The following is a 15,972-nucleotide window of genomic DNA, read 5'->3' on the forward strand; positions in this document are numbered from 1 at the left end:
CCAATCTGTGAGACATCAGTCAGGATACAATATGAACTGTTGAACAACTGTGTCCACTCAATTCTCCAATCTGGGGTACTTTTTACACAACTTTTCTGGGAGAACAGCCCCTCCTGGCATCTAGCATGTAAATTATTCCCAGGTTAGTTCCCAGTAAGAGTGCTCTTAGCAGGCCTCTCCTGAATTATATTGCAGAATGACATCAGCAAATTCCCAGCCTCAGACTTGTCCCCAGAAATATGCATCTTCTGCTGCCCAAATCTTTCCTTTTGGACAATACAAGCCCATAGAAAGTCTGTCATTTTATTAATACAGGCCCTGGCTACTTAACCGACTGCCTGTTTTTGTGGCCCGCAGTGCAGTTTGAGTTTACACCGGGCTCAACACATGGCCCATCGGTGGTAGCCAAAACAAAAAAAAGAGTCAATATAATGGTCTTCTTTTGATATGTGTTATAGTAGTTAAATTCCTGGACTGTCATTGCTCATTAAAAGTGCTGTCCTATGGATGGAAATCGGGTAAATATTGCATTTTATTAATATCAGCAGAACTGACTTAAATGGGGCCTGCGTGTTGTGTAGACCCTTGCCTTAATGTTTCTATTCATGCTCATCAGTGTGAAACAAGCAATTTGCATATAGATTTGCATGTATATGCAACCACACTCAAGTTGCCCTCGGCATATCCTGCATCATTATGGCCTCAAAAGGACTTCAAAAGTTGAGTAGCTTTGCATTAATAGAAAATTATATAAACAACCTCTGCTATCTCAAATGGAGTTCCCCGAACAATTCAATCCACATAATGGTTTAGAGAAAACAAAAGACCAAGTTTATTAGTTACAAGTAGATTTTCAGTGAATACAAATAGAGGTGTAAAATCCAGAATTGATTACAAAGAATAAAAGGTAAAATGCAAACCAACACCTAACTTAATAATCTAAGTGAATTGTAAAGATCACTCTCACCATGTGTTCTAGCAGTTTCACTGGTTGAATCTTGCAGACAGGATCACTCTCCAGAAAATGATGCTTCCTCTGTCTTTCAAGGATTTTTGGTGCCATAAGTAGAGATGAAAGGAAAGATCGGTATTCTCTAGTCTTGCTTTTTAGTCATTTTCCTCTTTAAAAATCAGCTGAGGTTCAGGCCACAGCAAGTCTGTTGCTCGGAAACTGCCAAGATGTGAATTTCTTGTTGTTATCTGCCTTTCTGCCAAAGATTGGTCACATACTCAGATGATAGTCTATTTAATTTTGTAGACACCTAGCAACGGTTTCGGTTTGCCATCTTTCTCTGAGAACCTGGTTTGGGCTGCTTCCCCAGATTTGGAATATGCCTATCATACAGTACAATCTTACAAGTTAATGTTGTCACACAATGTAGCCTGGACAATAAGGACTTGAGTTTTCCAATGACAGCTCATAAGACATACTTTGTACAAAATGTATCAGTTTTGTAAAAAGGGTGAACATGAAGTACAGACTGTCATAGGCTGCCATTTTCAGGACTGACCCCGGAACCTTTTTAAAAAAGTAGCTATCCTCCAATCATCTGTACCGAAGTTGATTTAATATCACAGTTAATAGTTTTACAATTTCTTATGTAAATTCTTGGGTGAATATAATCTGATCCCGGTGATTTATTATTGTCTTATCGATTTGTTCCAAAACCTCCCCCCAAGAAGGATAGCTCTGATACAGAGGTATCTCCCACATCTTCTGCAGTGAAGACCAATAAAAAGAATTAACTTAGCTTCTCTGCAATGACTTTGTCTTTCCTGAGGGCTCCTTGAACATCATGCTCATCTAGTGATCTGTTTGGCAGCCTCCTGCTTCTCCGCTATTTAAAAACAAAAAATTGTAAGTTTTCCAGTCTTTAGCAAGTTGCTCCTCAAATTCTCTCTTGACCTAGTATATTATTACATTTACACATAACTTGCCAGAGTTTGTCCACTTTCATACTATCCTCCTTAGGATTTGACTTCAATTTTTAATGGATGTCTTTTCCTTCTAATCACATCCATTATGCTGCTGTTTTAGCCATGGTTCCATTAATGTGATTTTCTATTTTGATGTGGGTGTACATTTAGGCCTGAGTGTCTATTACAATGTTTTTAGATAGTCCCCATGTTTCTTGCAAATATTTAATTCTTGTTCCTTTTAATTTCCATCTTACATGCATCCTCATTCTTGTGTAGTTTCCCTTTTTTAAAGTTAAATGTTACCATGATGGGGAAGTATCCACAAAGATGTTAAATTAAATTACATTAGAATCATTATTTCTGCACAGCTCAGCTATTGATTGGACCAGCTCATATATTCCACTAAAGACTGAGTCAAGAATTGCCTCTCCCTTTGTTTTTCCAGGAATAGCTGCTCCAAGAAATTGTCATTGCTGGTGTCTAGAATTTTATTTCTGTACCATGCCCTGAGGTAACATTTTCCCAGTCAATATGAGGATAGTTGAACTCATGCTTTCTGCTTTTATACCGATACTGTCACTGTGAGGCTTTTTGTTTGTTCCCTCGTCCCAATTTTAGAGCACTTCAAATAGAGGGATTGTGTCAAACTTGGTATGGTCTTAAACTTTTAGCCATAAACATCTATTACTTTAAATCTCTTGCAATGATCTTTCAAACATGGTTTGTTTGCAGATACCACTGAGGCAAACTTTAAGCCACGTTCAAAATAATACATTCTTAGTTTCTGTAAGGTTATACATAAAAATCTCATTTGCATTACATCATATATTTTAGAATGGTGCATTAAAGGCAGAAGCACAGTAGGAACAGTGTTTGACCATAAAAAATGTATTTCCTGACTTTTGAAGTTGATGTTGCCAAGCACACCTTACTCACTGTGGCTCTTGAATAGCACGGCTTCTCAGTTGTCAGCTCCCCAAGAATCTATGTCAATATCAGTAGCACTACCTCCCTATTTGTAACTGACATGGCTGAGTCTACAATAACTTACTTCTGTAGCCTTCTGGCTTTGAGGGTATAGTAGAGAATCTGTCAAATCCATAAAGACCCTTCACTGTCCCTCAATACACAATGTCAGTCCCTTTCCACTGAACCAGATCTAAAACCATACTTTTTCCTTTGTTCATAGAAGTGGAGGGAAGTACAGAGAGGGCCTTATTTAAGATCTTAGATCAAGGAATTCTTAGCTGTTAAGAAAAATTGCAGAATCAGAGTTTATAAGAAGGGTAAGAAGCTTGAGGGAGTGGTAGGAGATATTATTGCTATTTCATCAGTTCCTATCTAGCCACTTCAAAGCTGAGACATGTGCCTGTATCTTCAAATCCAATCAACTCTGGGCAATCTAACAGCAGATGAACAACCAGCAGTGAATGTTTTTCTCTTTCATCAGGCCAGTATAAAATTATTGAAATAATTTAATTTTATTCTGATTTGACACTGCTAATTCTCTGGACCCTGTGCAAAGAGAACTAGAGCACTGCAAGTAGAAGTGAAGGAGCTGCCCCCACAAAGCCTCTGCAAGCCTTTCAATGAAGACCTTATCAATTCCTAGGATCATGAACTGAGAATGGAATGTATTTGTTCACAAAAATGTAGACTGTGTTGGTATTATAAATAAAAATTGCTTAGTTTTGTATGACTAAGTGCTGCCTATTCTTGGCATGTACTTAAGTACTTTTGATGGGTGGTGGATGAAACCGGTGCTACCCTGAAGGATACCATTATTTGAAAACTGATGCCGTAGGAGTGTGCAGGCCACACAGTTAACCATTGTTAGGCAATGGTTCTTTCAGCTGAAGTGATAGCAAAGAGGCACCCCACTCTGCCCAATTTATTTGTCATGCATGCAAGCTTCTAGTCCATGGGAGATCCAGGGGGAAAAAGAAAAAAGAGTTAATGCCCAAGGATAGGCTCAAAAAACTGGTGCTTCACTGTGTTTTTACATTGCTATCTCAAGTTAGCTACCTCAATGTAAAATCCTAGAGGAGACAAAGTAAAGGTAATTTATATCTCACTGTAGTTATCATGGTCATCAGCTATATGCCTACCTGAGATTTATCTGGACTAATTACATTGAAGTAAAAACCACAGTACCTTGCCTTCACTATGAATCTACATTGAGATATCCAAGTCAACTTTTTTTTGCATGGGTGCAATGGAATGCAAACTGATTGATACCACTACAGAAAAGCAGCACATCAAGGCAGGAAGACACATCAGAAATGCTGAATGAAGTTGGACTTTGAGTACTATAGCCCTGTGAGCTGCCTGGTTACCACTACCCCAGGCCCAATGGGAAGATCTGACACCGGAGAGGCAGGGACTATAGTGCCTATTGGTGCCAAGTACAAAGGATCTCAACTGACATTTCTATGAATGTGAAGTGCAATAACTAACTTGTGATTCAGCCTGTCCAACCATTAAATAAATAAATGCTGATACTTCCATTGCAGGATTTAAAGGCATATTCCCCAGCCAATGAAGTAAATCAGTACTATCAAGGCTATTTCCCACTGGGACACTTCAAGAGCAGGAGGTGGGGGCCTACAAAAGACTTTAATATACCCTGCCACTAAAGGCTTCTGTTTAAAAACTCCATGGTTCCCTGAGCCTGGAGGGTATGCTATCACCACCCAAATGCAAAAACCCCTTTGAGAACCCAGAAAGAGCTGACCTTGTAGTTTTAGGCACATGCACACAATCTCGTGCCTTCTAGGACACAGGAATCAAATCATGGTCTTTAAAAGATGAGCTTTATTAACAGAACAAAGACAATATCGTTTGTAAAACATACTTGTTTGCTCTGTGTTACAGAGCAACTGAAAGGCAGATTAAAACAGAATTGCTTCCATGGGATTCTGTTTTAAAGTTGCAGTGTATGATGGTAGGAGGGGGAAGGCTCACTTGAGCTTAACACAGAGAAGTCCAACAAATCCAATCTACAACCTCCCTTGGAAGCCTATTCCAGAACATATCTAGCCTTATAGTTAACAGATTAAACTCACTGCTGACGGTAGGAGAAGCAGAAACAGAACATAGTCTTTCTTATAAATACTTGACTTATCTGATCCTCCTTCAACCTTGTTTTCTCAAGATGAAACATGCCTAGTTTTTTAGTCATTCTTTATAAATCAGGTTTTTCATTTTTGTTGCTCTCTTGTGCACTCTCCAATTTGTTCACAACTTTCTTAAGGTATGGAACTGGATACAGTACTCCAGCTGAGGCCTAATCAGCATTGAGTAAAACAGGACAATTACCTCCCACATCTAACATATTACACTCCTGTTAATATACCTTAACATATTAGCCTTCTTCACAACAATCATATTGTTGGCTCTCATTCAATTTGTGATCCACTATAATTCCCACGTTTGTTAGCAGTACTCCCACCTTAACCAGAGCTGTCCAATCCATTGGATGGCTCAGGGCAATCTCCCCGGGCCATGTGGGGCTCAGGGCAGCCAGGGTGAGTAAGTACGAAGGGGGTTTCACTGCTCTCCCTACCCCTGCACTAAGAGGCAGGGGAAGTGAATCTACTTAGCCTCAAGCCAGTTTGCTACCCCAGTCAGGTTGGTGGGGGAGGAGGTCTGGGCAAAGAAGTAGGATTCCCCCACCCCATACTCAACAGTAATGTGACTGGTAGCCAGTGGAGCAGAATGGGTTAGGTCACTCTGCTTCCCTCCATGGGTGAATGCAGGGGCAGACCCAACCCCTGCTGCTAGGCCACCCACTAATCCCCTGGGGTCACATGGCTTGGAGGAAGGGGTGGAGCGAGGGTAAAAAGAGGTGGGAAGGAAGTGGGCCTGGGATGAATGGGGGTGGGTCCCAGCTCCCACTCCTCCAGAGGCAGCTCTAACCTTAACAATTAGGCCCATTTGATTGTTTTTCCCTAAAGAAAATACAGTATACTCCCAATGATCTGAATGCCATGGGGGTCTTGGATGTTTTTAGTTACTCAGGAGTATGGCTAATCATCAGGACAGGAACTACTCAATAGTGGGGCAGTGTCCTCCACAGCCCAGCACTCATTCTCCTCCTCGCAGTCCTGGCTGGGGTCTCAGTTCTGCCCTGTTCGCTCACTCTCAGCATTCTGAAGCGGAAGAGAGCTCTCCAAGGACACCCAATCCTAAAAGCCAGGCATGGGCTGTAGTCTGCAGTCCTGTAGGATTGTGGTAGAGACATACCCTGCTGCCTTCCCTGTACCTCCTGCCTGTCTCAGCCCTGCCCTGCTCATTCCTACTCCACATAGCTGGGCTACAAAAGCACTCTGTGCATTAATCCAAGAGGCAATCAGCAGCAGTGTGGTCTGCCCCAGAGGTCTGACACCCCCGCCCACAGTCCTGGCCATGAGAGAACATGTCCCATGGTGGGAGCCAAGGAAGGGATGCCGCCGGTTACTTGGAAGCTGTAATCATGTAGCCTGATGCTCTGGGCTGCACTGAATTCCAGCTTCCTGACTGCAGAGCAATTCTCCAACCTGGCCCTGGATGAATTTTACCTCTGCCCTCCCAGGTTCCCTGGCTGTGTGGGTCAGCTACAAAGCAACCCCAGCTCATAGAATCACGGAACCATAGAGCTGGAAGAGACCTCAGAAGGTCATCGAGTCCAGCCCCCTGCTCTAGGCAGGACCAATCCCAACTAAATCAACCCAGCCAGGGCTTTGTCAAGCCGGGACTTAAACACCTCTAGGGATGGAGACTCCACTACTTCCCTAGGTAACCCATCCCAGTGCTTCACCACCCTCCTAGTGAAATAGTTTTTCCTAATATCCAAGCTGCAGACCCCAGGCTTCTCTGAAAACCTTGACCAGGAGCAGCAGTAGCCCCCCCCCCCCCTTTACAATTTTTTTCATCTACGTGTGGAATAAATTTTGTTAATGGCACCGAGGCACGTGCAGCTGTGCACTGCCAGGAGAAACACATGTGCCTGCCTATTGGACCCCCAGCTAAAATCAGCAGGGTGGCACCTGAAACTCTCCTGGGCAGCGGCCCAAGCGCTCAGCTTACCTGGGAGGGGGGCTAGGCCAGTGGGTCCCCCAGCCTGACTGGCGCTCGGGGCAGCGGGGGAACCGGACCCTGAGGGAGGCGGGGGGGGGGGGGGTTACCTGCCGGCCGCAGCTCGGGTAGCGGCGCGCGCGGGGCGCAGGGACTCGCCTAACGGTCACTCGGGGCGGGGCCGCCCCCTCCTCTCCGCTCCCTGGGGCCCCCGCGCCGCCTCCTCTGGCTGCGAAGGGCCCCAGGCGCCCCGCCCCGTCCCCGCTGCAGCGGGAGGAGCCCCGCGAGCGCGCTCCGCCCAGCGCCGGTCCCGGGAGCGCGCAGCCCGGGCCGCTGTCTCGGTGGCGGCCATGGCGGCGGCCTCGCAGCGGGACCCCGGAGACTGGCAGGATTTCTCCGGCTTCCAGCCCCCCGCAGGGAGCAGCCCCGAGCCGGCCCGGGACGGGGACACCTGGGGGCCCGGGGACCTGGGGGACAAGCTGCTCCTCTGCTTCAAGCCCCCCCAGCCCCGGGACGGCGGCGGCGAGAGCCGGGTCCCGCCGCGGCCCCTCACGGAGCAGAGCGCCCTGCAGGACGACGAGTGAGCGGGGCGGGGCGGGCGCCGCGGGGGAATGACGGGCACTCGCCGGGGGGAGGGGCGCCCTAGGAGCCAGCGGCATGTAGGTGCGGGAGGGTGGCGCGTGAAGAGCCCGTTGGGCTGTTGCTGGCTTGATGCTGGGCCTGTCCACCCCGCAGGCACCAAGCAGCGCTGCTGGGGGAGCCCCTCAACGTGGCTCTGCTCTCAAGTTCAGCCCCCCCCCCCCCCCCCCCCGCCCTGTGGACGCTCACCAGAGCTGCTGCCCGTAGTTCCTCATAGATCCATAGAGCTGGAAGAGACCTCAGGAGCTCAGCCAGCCCCTGCCCACAGCAGGACCAATCCCAACTAAATCATCCCGGCCAGGGCTTTGTCAAGCCGGGACTTAAACACCTCTAGGGATGGAGATTCCACCACCTCCCTAGGTAACCCATTCCAGTGCTTCACCACCCTCCTAGGGAAATAGTTTTTCCTAATATCCAACCTAGACCTCCCCCACTGCAGCTTGAGATCATTGCGCCTCCTTTTATCATTTGTCATCACTACTGAGAACAGCCTCCCTCCATCCTCTTTGGAGCCCCCCCTTCAGGAAGTTGAAGGCTGCTATCAAATCCCCCCTCACTCTCCCACTCACTCATCTCTTCTGCAGACTAAATAATCCCAAATCCTTCAGCTTTTCCTCCTAGGGCATATGCTCCAGCCCCCTAATCATTTTTGTTGTCCTCCACTGGACTCCCTCCAGTGTGTCCACATCCTTCTGTGATGGAGGAGCAGAATTGGATGCAATATTCGAGTTGTGGCCTCACCAGTGCCAAAAAAAGGGGAATACTCACTTCCCTAGATCTGCTGGTAGTGCCCCTACTAACGCACCCCAAAATGCCATTAGCCTTCTTGGTTACAAAGGCACACTGTTGACTCATATCCAGCTTCTCATACACAAGTGGTTCCAAAAACTTTCCAAGCATACGCCCTCCCCCCTTCCTGGGGGAGGAAAAAAAAGAAAAGGAAAAGTGGGTGGGCCCAATCCTTATTTTTAAACTTTCCACAGACACCCCTGCAGTACCATCGTGGACCACAGGTTGGGAACCACTGTCATACACTGTAATCTCCAGGTCCTTTTCTGCAGACCTGCTGCTTAGCCAGTCGGTCCCCAGCCTGTCACAGTGCTTGGGATTTTTCTGTCCCACATGCAGGACTCTGCACATGTTCTTGTTGAACCTCATCAGATTTTTTTCAGCCCATTCCTTTGGCCTTATCTTTCAAAGCAACATTAAAAGCCAACATATTGCCTCTGTGCTTTCTCCCTGGGGTTATAAACCGCTTGCCTGCTGCTGTTTTAATCCAGGTCAGCCAAGGTGGGTACATTTCATTGCCACATGTTTTCTGCAAGGTACACAGACTGGCATTACAGTGAGCATCAGGTGGGTTTTCTTCCTAAGATGATCCCATTGACTAAAATGTTTTTGCCCATCAAGATTAGTTTCATATTGGCCGGTGGCAAGGGAAATTAGAACAACATGGCATGATTTTCCGGAAATGCTTTTAATGGAAAAGTTTTCCGTTAAAAGCATTTTCGGAACAGAGCGTCTAGATTGGCACGGACGCTTTTCCGCAAAAGCACTTTTTGCGGAAAAGCGTCCATGGCCAATCTAGACGCGTTTTCCACAAAAAAGCCTCAATCGCCATTTTCGCGATCTGGGCTTTTTTGCAGAAAACAAATCTCAGCTGTCTACACTGGCCCTTTTGCGCAAAACTTTTGTGCAAAAGGGACTTTTGCCTGAACAGGAGCAGCATAGTATTTCCGCAAAAAGCACTGATTTCTTACAGTAGGAAGTCAGTGCTTTTGCGGAAATTCAAGTGGCCAGTGTAGAGAGCTGGCAAGTTTTTTTGGAAAAGCAGCTGATTTTCCAGAAAAACTGGCCAGTCTAGACACAGCCTATAAGAAATAGGAAAGAGCGTAAAGAACATTGGCTGGTTAGCATTTCAACAAGCAGAAAACTCCTCTTCCCTCTCCCCCCCCAAAATTTTGTTACCTCGTCCATCAGGAAGCATAGTTTTTTGAGTTTTATTTTTATTTCCTTGAGGTATAAGCATCAGCAAATGATTCCTTTTGTTTGTTTGTTTGCATGCCAGGAGGATACAAAAATTAAACCTTTGCAGTGTTTATTTTTTTTACCATGAAAATGTTTAAAATAATTTTTGAAAAAAGATAATCCTTTTTTGTTTTGGTTTCTTTGATTTGGTTTGTTTGTAGCCTAGTTGCTATTCATTTTAATGTCACTTTGTTTCTTTCATCCTTTTGTCCAGGATTTGGAATGCTTTGACTGATAATTATGGTAATGTAATGCCTGTTGATTGGAAGTCCTCCCACACCAGAGCTTTGCACATGCCAACACTGAATCTTTCAGAAAAAGGAGTAAGTTCTGACTCTAGCCAAAAACCTTTGGGGGCTTTTTCTCTTGATACAGAAGCAACATAGGATATAATTTTTATTAAAACAGTTATTCTTGATCACTTAAAAATATTTTTCTTTTTAGTTTGTTTATATCGACATTGGCGATGATGTTTGTCTTTTAACACTGACATATCTGATACGTACATTTCTGCTTCTTGCTGTCAGTAAAGTATCATGATGTGGGTTTCTTCTAAACTGACTGACAGTCAACAAATAAACCAATTTGCATAACAGAGGAGTAAGGCAAAGACAGTAATAAACTGTGGAAGTTGTCTTGTTCACTTTTAAAGGCTTGCCTCTTTGTTTTGTATTGAATGACACAAGAAAGAAAACCTTTGGTGAATATCTTTGTTGTCTTGGTAAATCCGTGTGAACTTTTTCCCACCAAGACCATGTTCTGCATTCATATAGGTACAGGCAAGTCCCTGGATCTGTGTGGATCCAGTTTCAGGATCAGAGCCCAAATATACTTCCTTGTTCTACAAAACCTGAATGAGACTGAATTGTAGCAACACTTGCCCCTTTCTACTAATAGAGAAAATAGGTATCATTACTTAGTCAAGAAGTTTCATTTTATTAATACAAATGTACTAAAACATATTTTGAAAGTTTGGATATTCTTTTGCAGCCTAATAGCTGGGTGCTTGAAAAAAGAGGTTGGATACCCCAATTTTCGAATGATGCTTGGTGCGGTATTTGGGAAGATTGTATATTTGCATCCAACCACAAGCTTGATTAAATTTGCACTGAGCACCAGAAATACTAAAATCAAAACATAGCACGTTTTACATAACAGGGTACTCAATAAACTCTAAATGTGAAAAACTTAAAAAACAACATATCGTCTAATCTCACCTTAAAAACTAACAAAACAGGTTGATGGTATCATGAGGTTTCGTGGGCACAACCCACTTCTTCAGATGACAGGAGTATTAGAAGTCCAGATCCAAGAATAAATAAGGGAAGGGGAGAAGGAGGAGGGGAAAAAAGAGAAAAAAGGAGGAGAGGAGAAAAAAGAGAGACTAAGTAGATGGTTCAAATAGTTACAAGAGGCCAATAAGACCAATTAGCACCTCCATTGATTGGTTAAGTCATAAGCATGTGGAAGGTAGTGTGCTTATAACTTATTTTGAAATTGGGAGCATCCTCACAGCACTTATTTCGAAATAGAGCTCTCTTCCTCCTACTTTCCTTGCGCCTCGTACAATGAGGATTACAGGAGTTGGAGTAAGAAGTCTACCAGCTTGACAGTATTTCAACATTATTTTGAAATAACTGCCTGCTGTGTAGATGTGGACTAAGTTATTTTGAAATAATGCTAGTAATTTTGAAATAATGTTGCTGTGTAGACATATCCCTAGATTGGCTAGGGTGAAACTTTAAAATAGGCAAGGTTCTGAAAATGCAAATTATACGGTAAAAGTACATCATTATCTAATGGCAGAATGGTAGGCCTAACATTATTAGGCTGAGCACTTGATTTTTGTGTCCCCCAGTCTTACATGTGGAGATGCAAGATTTTACAAGATTGTGTGCCTTTTTGTTTAAAGAACAAATATTTCTGCAGTGAATCCCATTAGGCCCACCGACAAGAGGGAGGCAAAGGGGGCAATTCCCCTGAGGCCTGGCAATTGAAAGGGGCCTGGGACTCCTGGCTACTGCTACTGCAACAGCAGCAGCTGCCAGAGCCCCCAGCTCTTCAAGTTGCCACCTGGAGCACCGTGGCACAGGTTCCAGGCGGTGATGAGAGCTGTGGGAGGAGGTGCTGCTTTCCAGGCAGCACAGAGGGCTGAATTCCCCTGGCCCCACCTCTTCTCCTCAAAGCTTTGCCCCTTTTGGAAGCATGGAGCCCCCTCCCTCCCTGTACACCTTGCCCAGGGCCTGAAGAGGCTGCCAGCACCCCTAGAACTCATAGTATGTGTGTGGTGTTTTCCAGAAAATAAGTAATTTCGTTTAATGATAGAACATCACAGCCTTGAATTGTCTGTTCACCCTAGCTCCTAATTATATATAGATTGTATATATAGTAAGTGATAAAATGTACTGTTGGTTCTTATGTAAAAAATTCTGGTAACAGCAGTTTAAATAGCTGTAATCTTACGAACTAGTCTTTAAAATTACAATAAAGTCTGATAAATAAAAATCTGTTGTGTATCCTTTCACTGATAGACCTGTTTTGATATCTTGCTTCTACTTGAAGGAGTGCATGATGATTTACATGAGATTGATGAACTGATTGCCTAGTCTACAAATGTTTGCATGGCATTAAGTAGGTGGTGTGCATTTATTTTAAATCCCATTTTGGGTTGTCCTTTGGAAAAGTAAAGAATATGTATACTATTCTTGTCAAAACAAAACAGGATCAAATTAATAAAATACACTTCAGTTACAGGGGTTTATTAGGTTTAATGGTATACGATTACTTTTAGATTTTTGGTTATGTGCAAAAATCTATTTTTTTGTTTCATTGGTGACATCTAGACTCTTTTGTTATTGTAATTTTAACTTTTTGCCCTTTTACTTTTTCTGTGCCTGCTTTCAGTTAAATGAAAATTTGAACCTTGACCTATCGGATGATGAAGAACTTAGAGAACAGCTGGATATGCATTCTATCATAGTTTCTTGCATCAGTGATGAACCATTGTTTACAGCAGAGCAGGTAAAGAAAAATATTTAACAAAAAGACAATGTTATGGTTTAATATAATCTCTGAGTCCTATGCCTTTTTACTCTTCCTGGTTAGTGGACGCTAAAGAAATTTAGAGACAAACTGGTTGCTTTTATTTACAGTGACATCCGCAATATGTATACAGGCAGTCCCCGGGTTACGTACAAGATAGGGACTGTAGGTTTGTTCTTAAGTTGAATCTGTATGTAAGTCGGAACTGGCGTCCAGATTCAGCCGCTGCTGAAACTGACCAGCGGCTGACTACAGGAAGCCCGAGGCAGAGTTGCTCTGCCCCGGCTTCCTGGAATCAGCCTCTAATCAGTTTCAACAGGCTGAATCTGGACGCCAGTTCCGACTTACATACAGATTCAACTTGAGAACCCCAGGCGTCCCCAAGTCAGCTGCTGCTGAAACTGACAACGGCTGATTCCAGGAAGCCCGGGGCAGAGCAACTCTGCCTCGGGCTTCCTGTAGTCAGCACTGGTCAGTTTCAGCAGCGGCTGACTTGGGGACACCTGGGGCAGAGCATCTGGGGTGCTGCTGGGTTGCTCCAGTAGTGCCGCTCCTCGGCGCTACTGGACCAACCCAGCAGCACCCCAGCTGCTCTGCCCCAGGCATCCTGATTCAGATGCTGCTGAAACTGACCAACAGCGGCTGAATCAGGACGCCTGGGGCAGAGCAGCTGGGGTGCTGCCAGGTTGGTCCAGTAGCGCCCAGAGCGGCGTTGCGGGACCAACCGGCAGCGCCCCAGCTGCTCTACCACAGGCGTCCGGAGAAAACCCTGGTCTGCTGGGGGGGGGTACTAGCTGCGCCCCCCTCCCCCAGGAGACCAGGGAGACGCGGGCGGCGGACTGAGACACACCGCGGTCCCACCGCCCGGGTCCTCCGCGGCTTTGCTCCCCATCTCCCTGGTCTGCTGGGGTATGTCTACACTACAGCGCTAATTCGAACTAACTTAGTTTGAATTAGTTAATTTGAACTAAGCTAATTCGAACTTACGGATCCAGACTAAAAAACTAGTTCGAATTAGCGTTTTCCTAATTCAAACTAGCATGTCCACATTAAGTGGACCCTGAACCGGGGTTAAGGATGGCCAGAAGCAGTGCCGGCAGGGCATCAGATGAGGACTTAGAGTGTGGAGCTGCCTCAGGCTAGCCGAGGGCTGTGCTTAAAGGGACCTGACCCCCACCCCGGACAGTTCTCAGGGGTGCCCCGCTTGCAAAGCAGTCCTGGCTTGGATTGCCTGGAGTACCCACACTGGGCACATCACAGCACTTGGCCATCAGACCGGCTGCACTTGCCGCAGGCTGCCATCTGGGGAGAGGGGGCAATTGGGGGGCTGCAGGAGAGTTTCCACCCCCAGAAGCCCGCAGAGCCAGCCCAGTCCTCACCATCGGGGGCTCGTACCCCATTCCTCCCTCACTTCCTTCCACTTACCCTTCCCTAGCCCCCCTTCCTGATGTACAAAATAAAGAAAACGTGTGGTCAAAAATAGAATCTCTCTTTATTGAACAAAACTCGGGGAGACTGGGAAAAGGAGGTGGGAGAGGGGAAGAGAGAGGGTGGGAGAGGGGAGGGCAACTAAAATGATGAGAGGTTTGGAACAGGTCCCATATGAAGAGAGGCTAAAGAGACTGGGACTTTTCAGTTTAGAAAAGAGGAGACTGAGGGGGGATAGGATAGAGGTCTATAAAAGCATGAGTGGGGTGGAGAGGGTGCATCAAGAAAAGTTCTTCATTAGTTCCCATAATAGAAGCACTAGAGGACACCAAAGGAAAGGAATGGGTAGCAGGCTTCAAACTAGTAACAGAAAGTTGTTCTTCACAAAGCAAATAGTCAACCTGTGGAACTCCTTGCTGCAGGAGGCTGTGAAGGCTAGAACTAGAACAGAGTTTAAAGAGAAGTGAGATCAAGTCATGGAGGTTGGGTCCATGGAGTGGTATTAGCCAGGGGGTAGGAGTGGTGTCCCTGCCCAAAGTTTGTGGAAGGCTGGAGAGGGATGGCACGAGACAAATGGCTTGGTCACTGTCTTCAGTCCATCCCCTCCAGGGTCCCTAGGGTTGGCCGCTGTCGAGAGACAGGCTACTGGGCTAGATGGACCTTTGGTCTGACCCAGTACGGCCATTGTAAGCTCAGGGCTCAGGGTCGGGGGTCTCAGTGGACCACCTTGATTTTTATGCACACCTGCTCCTGGGTGGCCAAGCTGGCAGCTCTCCTGCCCTAGACGGCCACTTTCCTGTGCCTAGTGCGGAGGTCGTGGACAAGGTCCACGATGTCCGCACTAGACCAGGCGGGTGCCCGCCTCTTGTGGACCCGGGCAAGCTCCCGGGAGCCGCCAGCCTGGTCCCGGGAAGAGGGGGAGGGCTGGGGGGCATCGGGTGGCTGGCTCGAGCCGTGCCAGGTGCAGGGTCTGCTGGCTGGGTGCTGGCAGGCTTGTACCTGGCACGGGCACCGTAGCCAGCCCGTGCCCCTTTAAGGGGTCCGGGGCCAGGAGGGGGCAGTAGAGTTTCCCTGGTGTTGGCCAGAGTGGCCACCAGGGAAAGCTGGGGAGGGCTAGCCTCCCACTAGTTCGAATTAAGGGGCTACACACCCCTTAATTCGAACTAGTAAGTTCGAACTAGGCTTAGTCCTCGTAGAATGATGTTTACCTAGTTCGAACTAAGCGCGCTGCTAGTTCAAATTAAGTTCGAACTAGCGGAGCGCTAGTGTAGCGCCTATCAAAGTTAATTCGAACTAACGCCCGTTAGTTCAAATTAACTTTGTAGTGTAGACATACCCCTGGAGACCAGCAGACCAGGGAGACGGGGAGCAAAGCCTCTGAGGACGCGGGCAGCGGACAGCCCAGACGCGCCGCGGCTGTCCCGCTGCCGGCGTCCTCAGAGGCTTTTCTCCCCATCTCCCTGGTCTGCTGGTTTCCAGCAGACCAGGAAGACGCAGAGCAAACCCCGTTGGTAACTGCGGATCCAACATAAGTCGGATCCGCGTATCTCGGGGACTGCCTGTTCTATGATGTAGGAGTACAACTCCCCTGCTTATGTATACATGCCTGTGCCAACTCTCATCTAGCTAGTGTGAGTCTAAATAGCAGTGTAGCAGCAGTAACACAGGTGGCAGCAGTGAAGATGAAGCTGAGCTGTGCTAGGTGCATACCCGCCACCTTCAGGTAGGTTTGTACTTGTCACAGTTCAGCCATGCTTCCACTGTCCCTATCTGTGCAATTCCAGTTACGCTGCTATATATGTATTAGATAAGTTGATAATAGCTAGCACAAGTATGGGTACATAAGTAGGGGAATTACAC

The 15,972-nt window shown here is 46.3% G+C and overlaps 1 protein-coding gene and 1 long non-coding RNA gene across 7 annotated transcripts in view; one reads left to right on the forward strand and one right to left on the reverse strand.

The window, feature by feature from the left end:
• LOC112547155 (uncharacterized) overlaps positions 1 to 7,221 on the reverse strand; it is a 31,828-nt gene extending 24,607 nt beyond the window's left edge. For 4 of the 5 annotated variants that reach the window (XR_012902849.1, XR_012902851.1, XR_012902850.1 and 1 more), the window contains exons 1-2: positions 7,086 to 7,221; positions 968 to 5,206 (exon numbers count right to left, since the gene is read on the reverse strand). This is a non-coding gene — a long non-coding RNA (uncharacterized LOC112547155). Of the gene's footprint in view, positions 1 to 967; positions 5,207 to 6,987 lie in introns of all 5 variants that reach the window. The other variant, XR_012902852.1, reaches the window with a different exon arrangement.
• Positions 7,155 to 15,972, forward strand: part of FEZ2 (fasciculation and elongation protein zeta 2) — a 51,438-nt gene continuing 42,620 nt past the window's right edge. For both annotated transcript variants that reach the window (XM_075924936.1, XM_075924937.1), the window contains exons 1-3: positions 7,155 to 7,555; positions 9,857 to 9,965; positions 12,547 to 12,663. In XM_075924936.1, the coding sequence (XP_075781051.1) occupies positions 7,326 to 7,555; positions 9,857 to 9,965; positions 12,547 to 12,663 (456 nt within the window). In that variant the 5' untranslated portion in view covers positions 7,155 to 7,325. The remainder of the gene's footprint in view (positions 7,556 to 9,856; positions 9,966 to 12,546; positions 12,664 to 15,972) is intronic.

The sequence above is a fragment of the Pelodiscus sinensis genome, chromosome 3, assembly GCF_049634645.1.
Source record: "Pelodiscus sinensis isolate JC-2024 chromosome 3, ASM4963464v1, whole genome shotgun sequence".
Taxonomy (NCBI): domain Eukaryota; kingdom Metazoa; phylum Chordata; order Testudines; family Trionychidae; genus Pelodiscus; species Pelodiscus sinensis.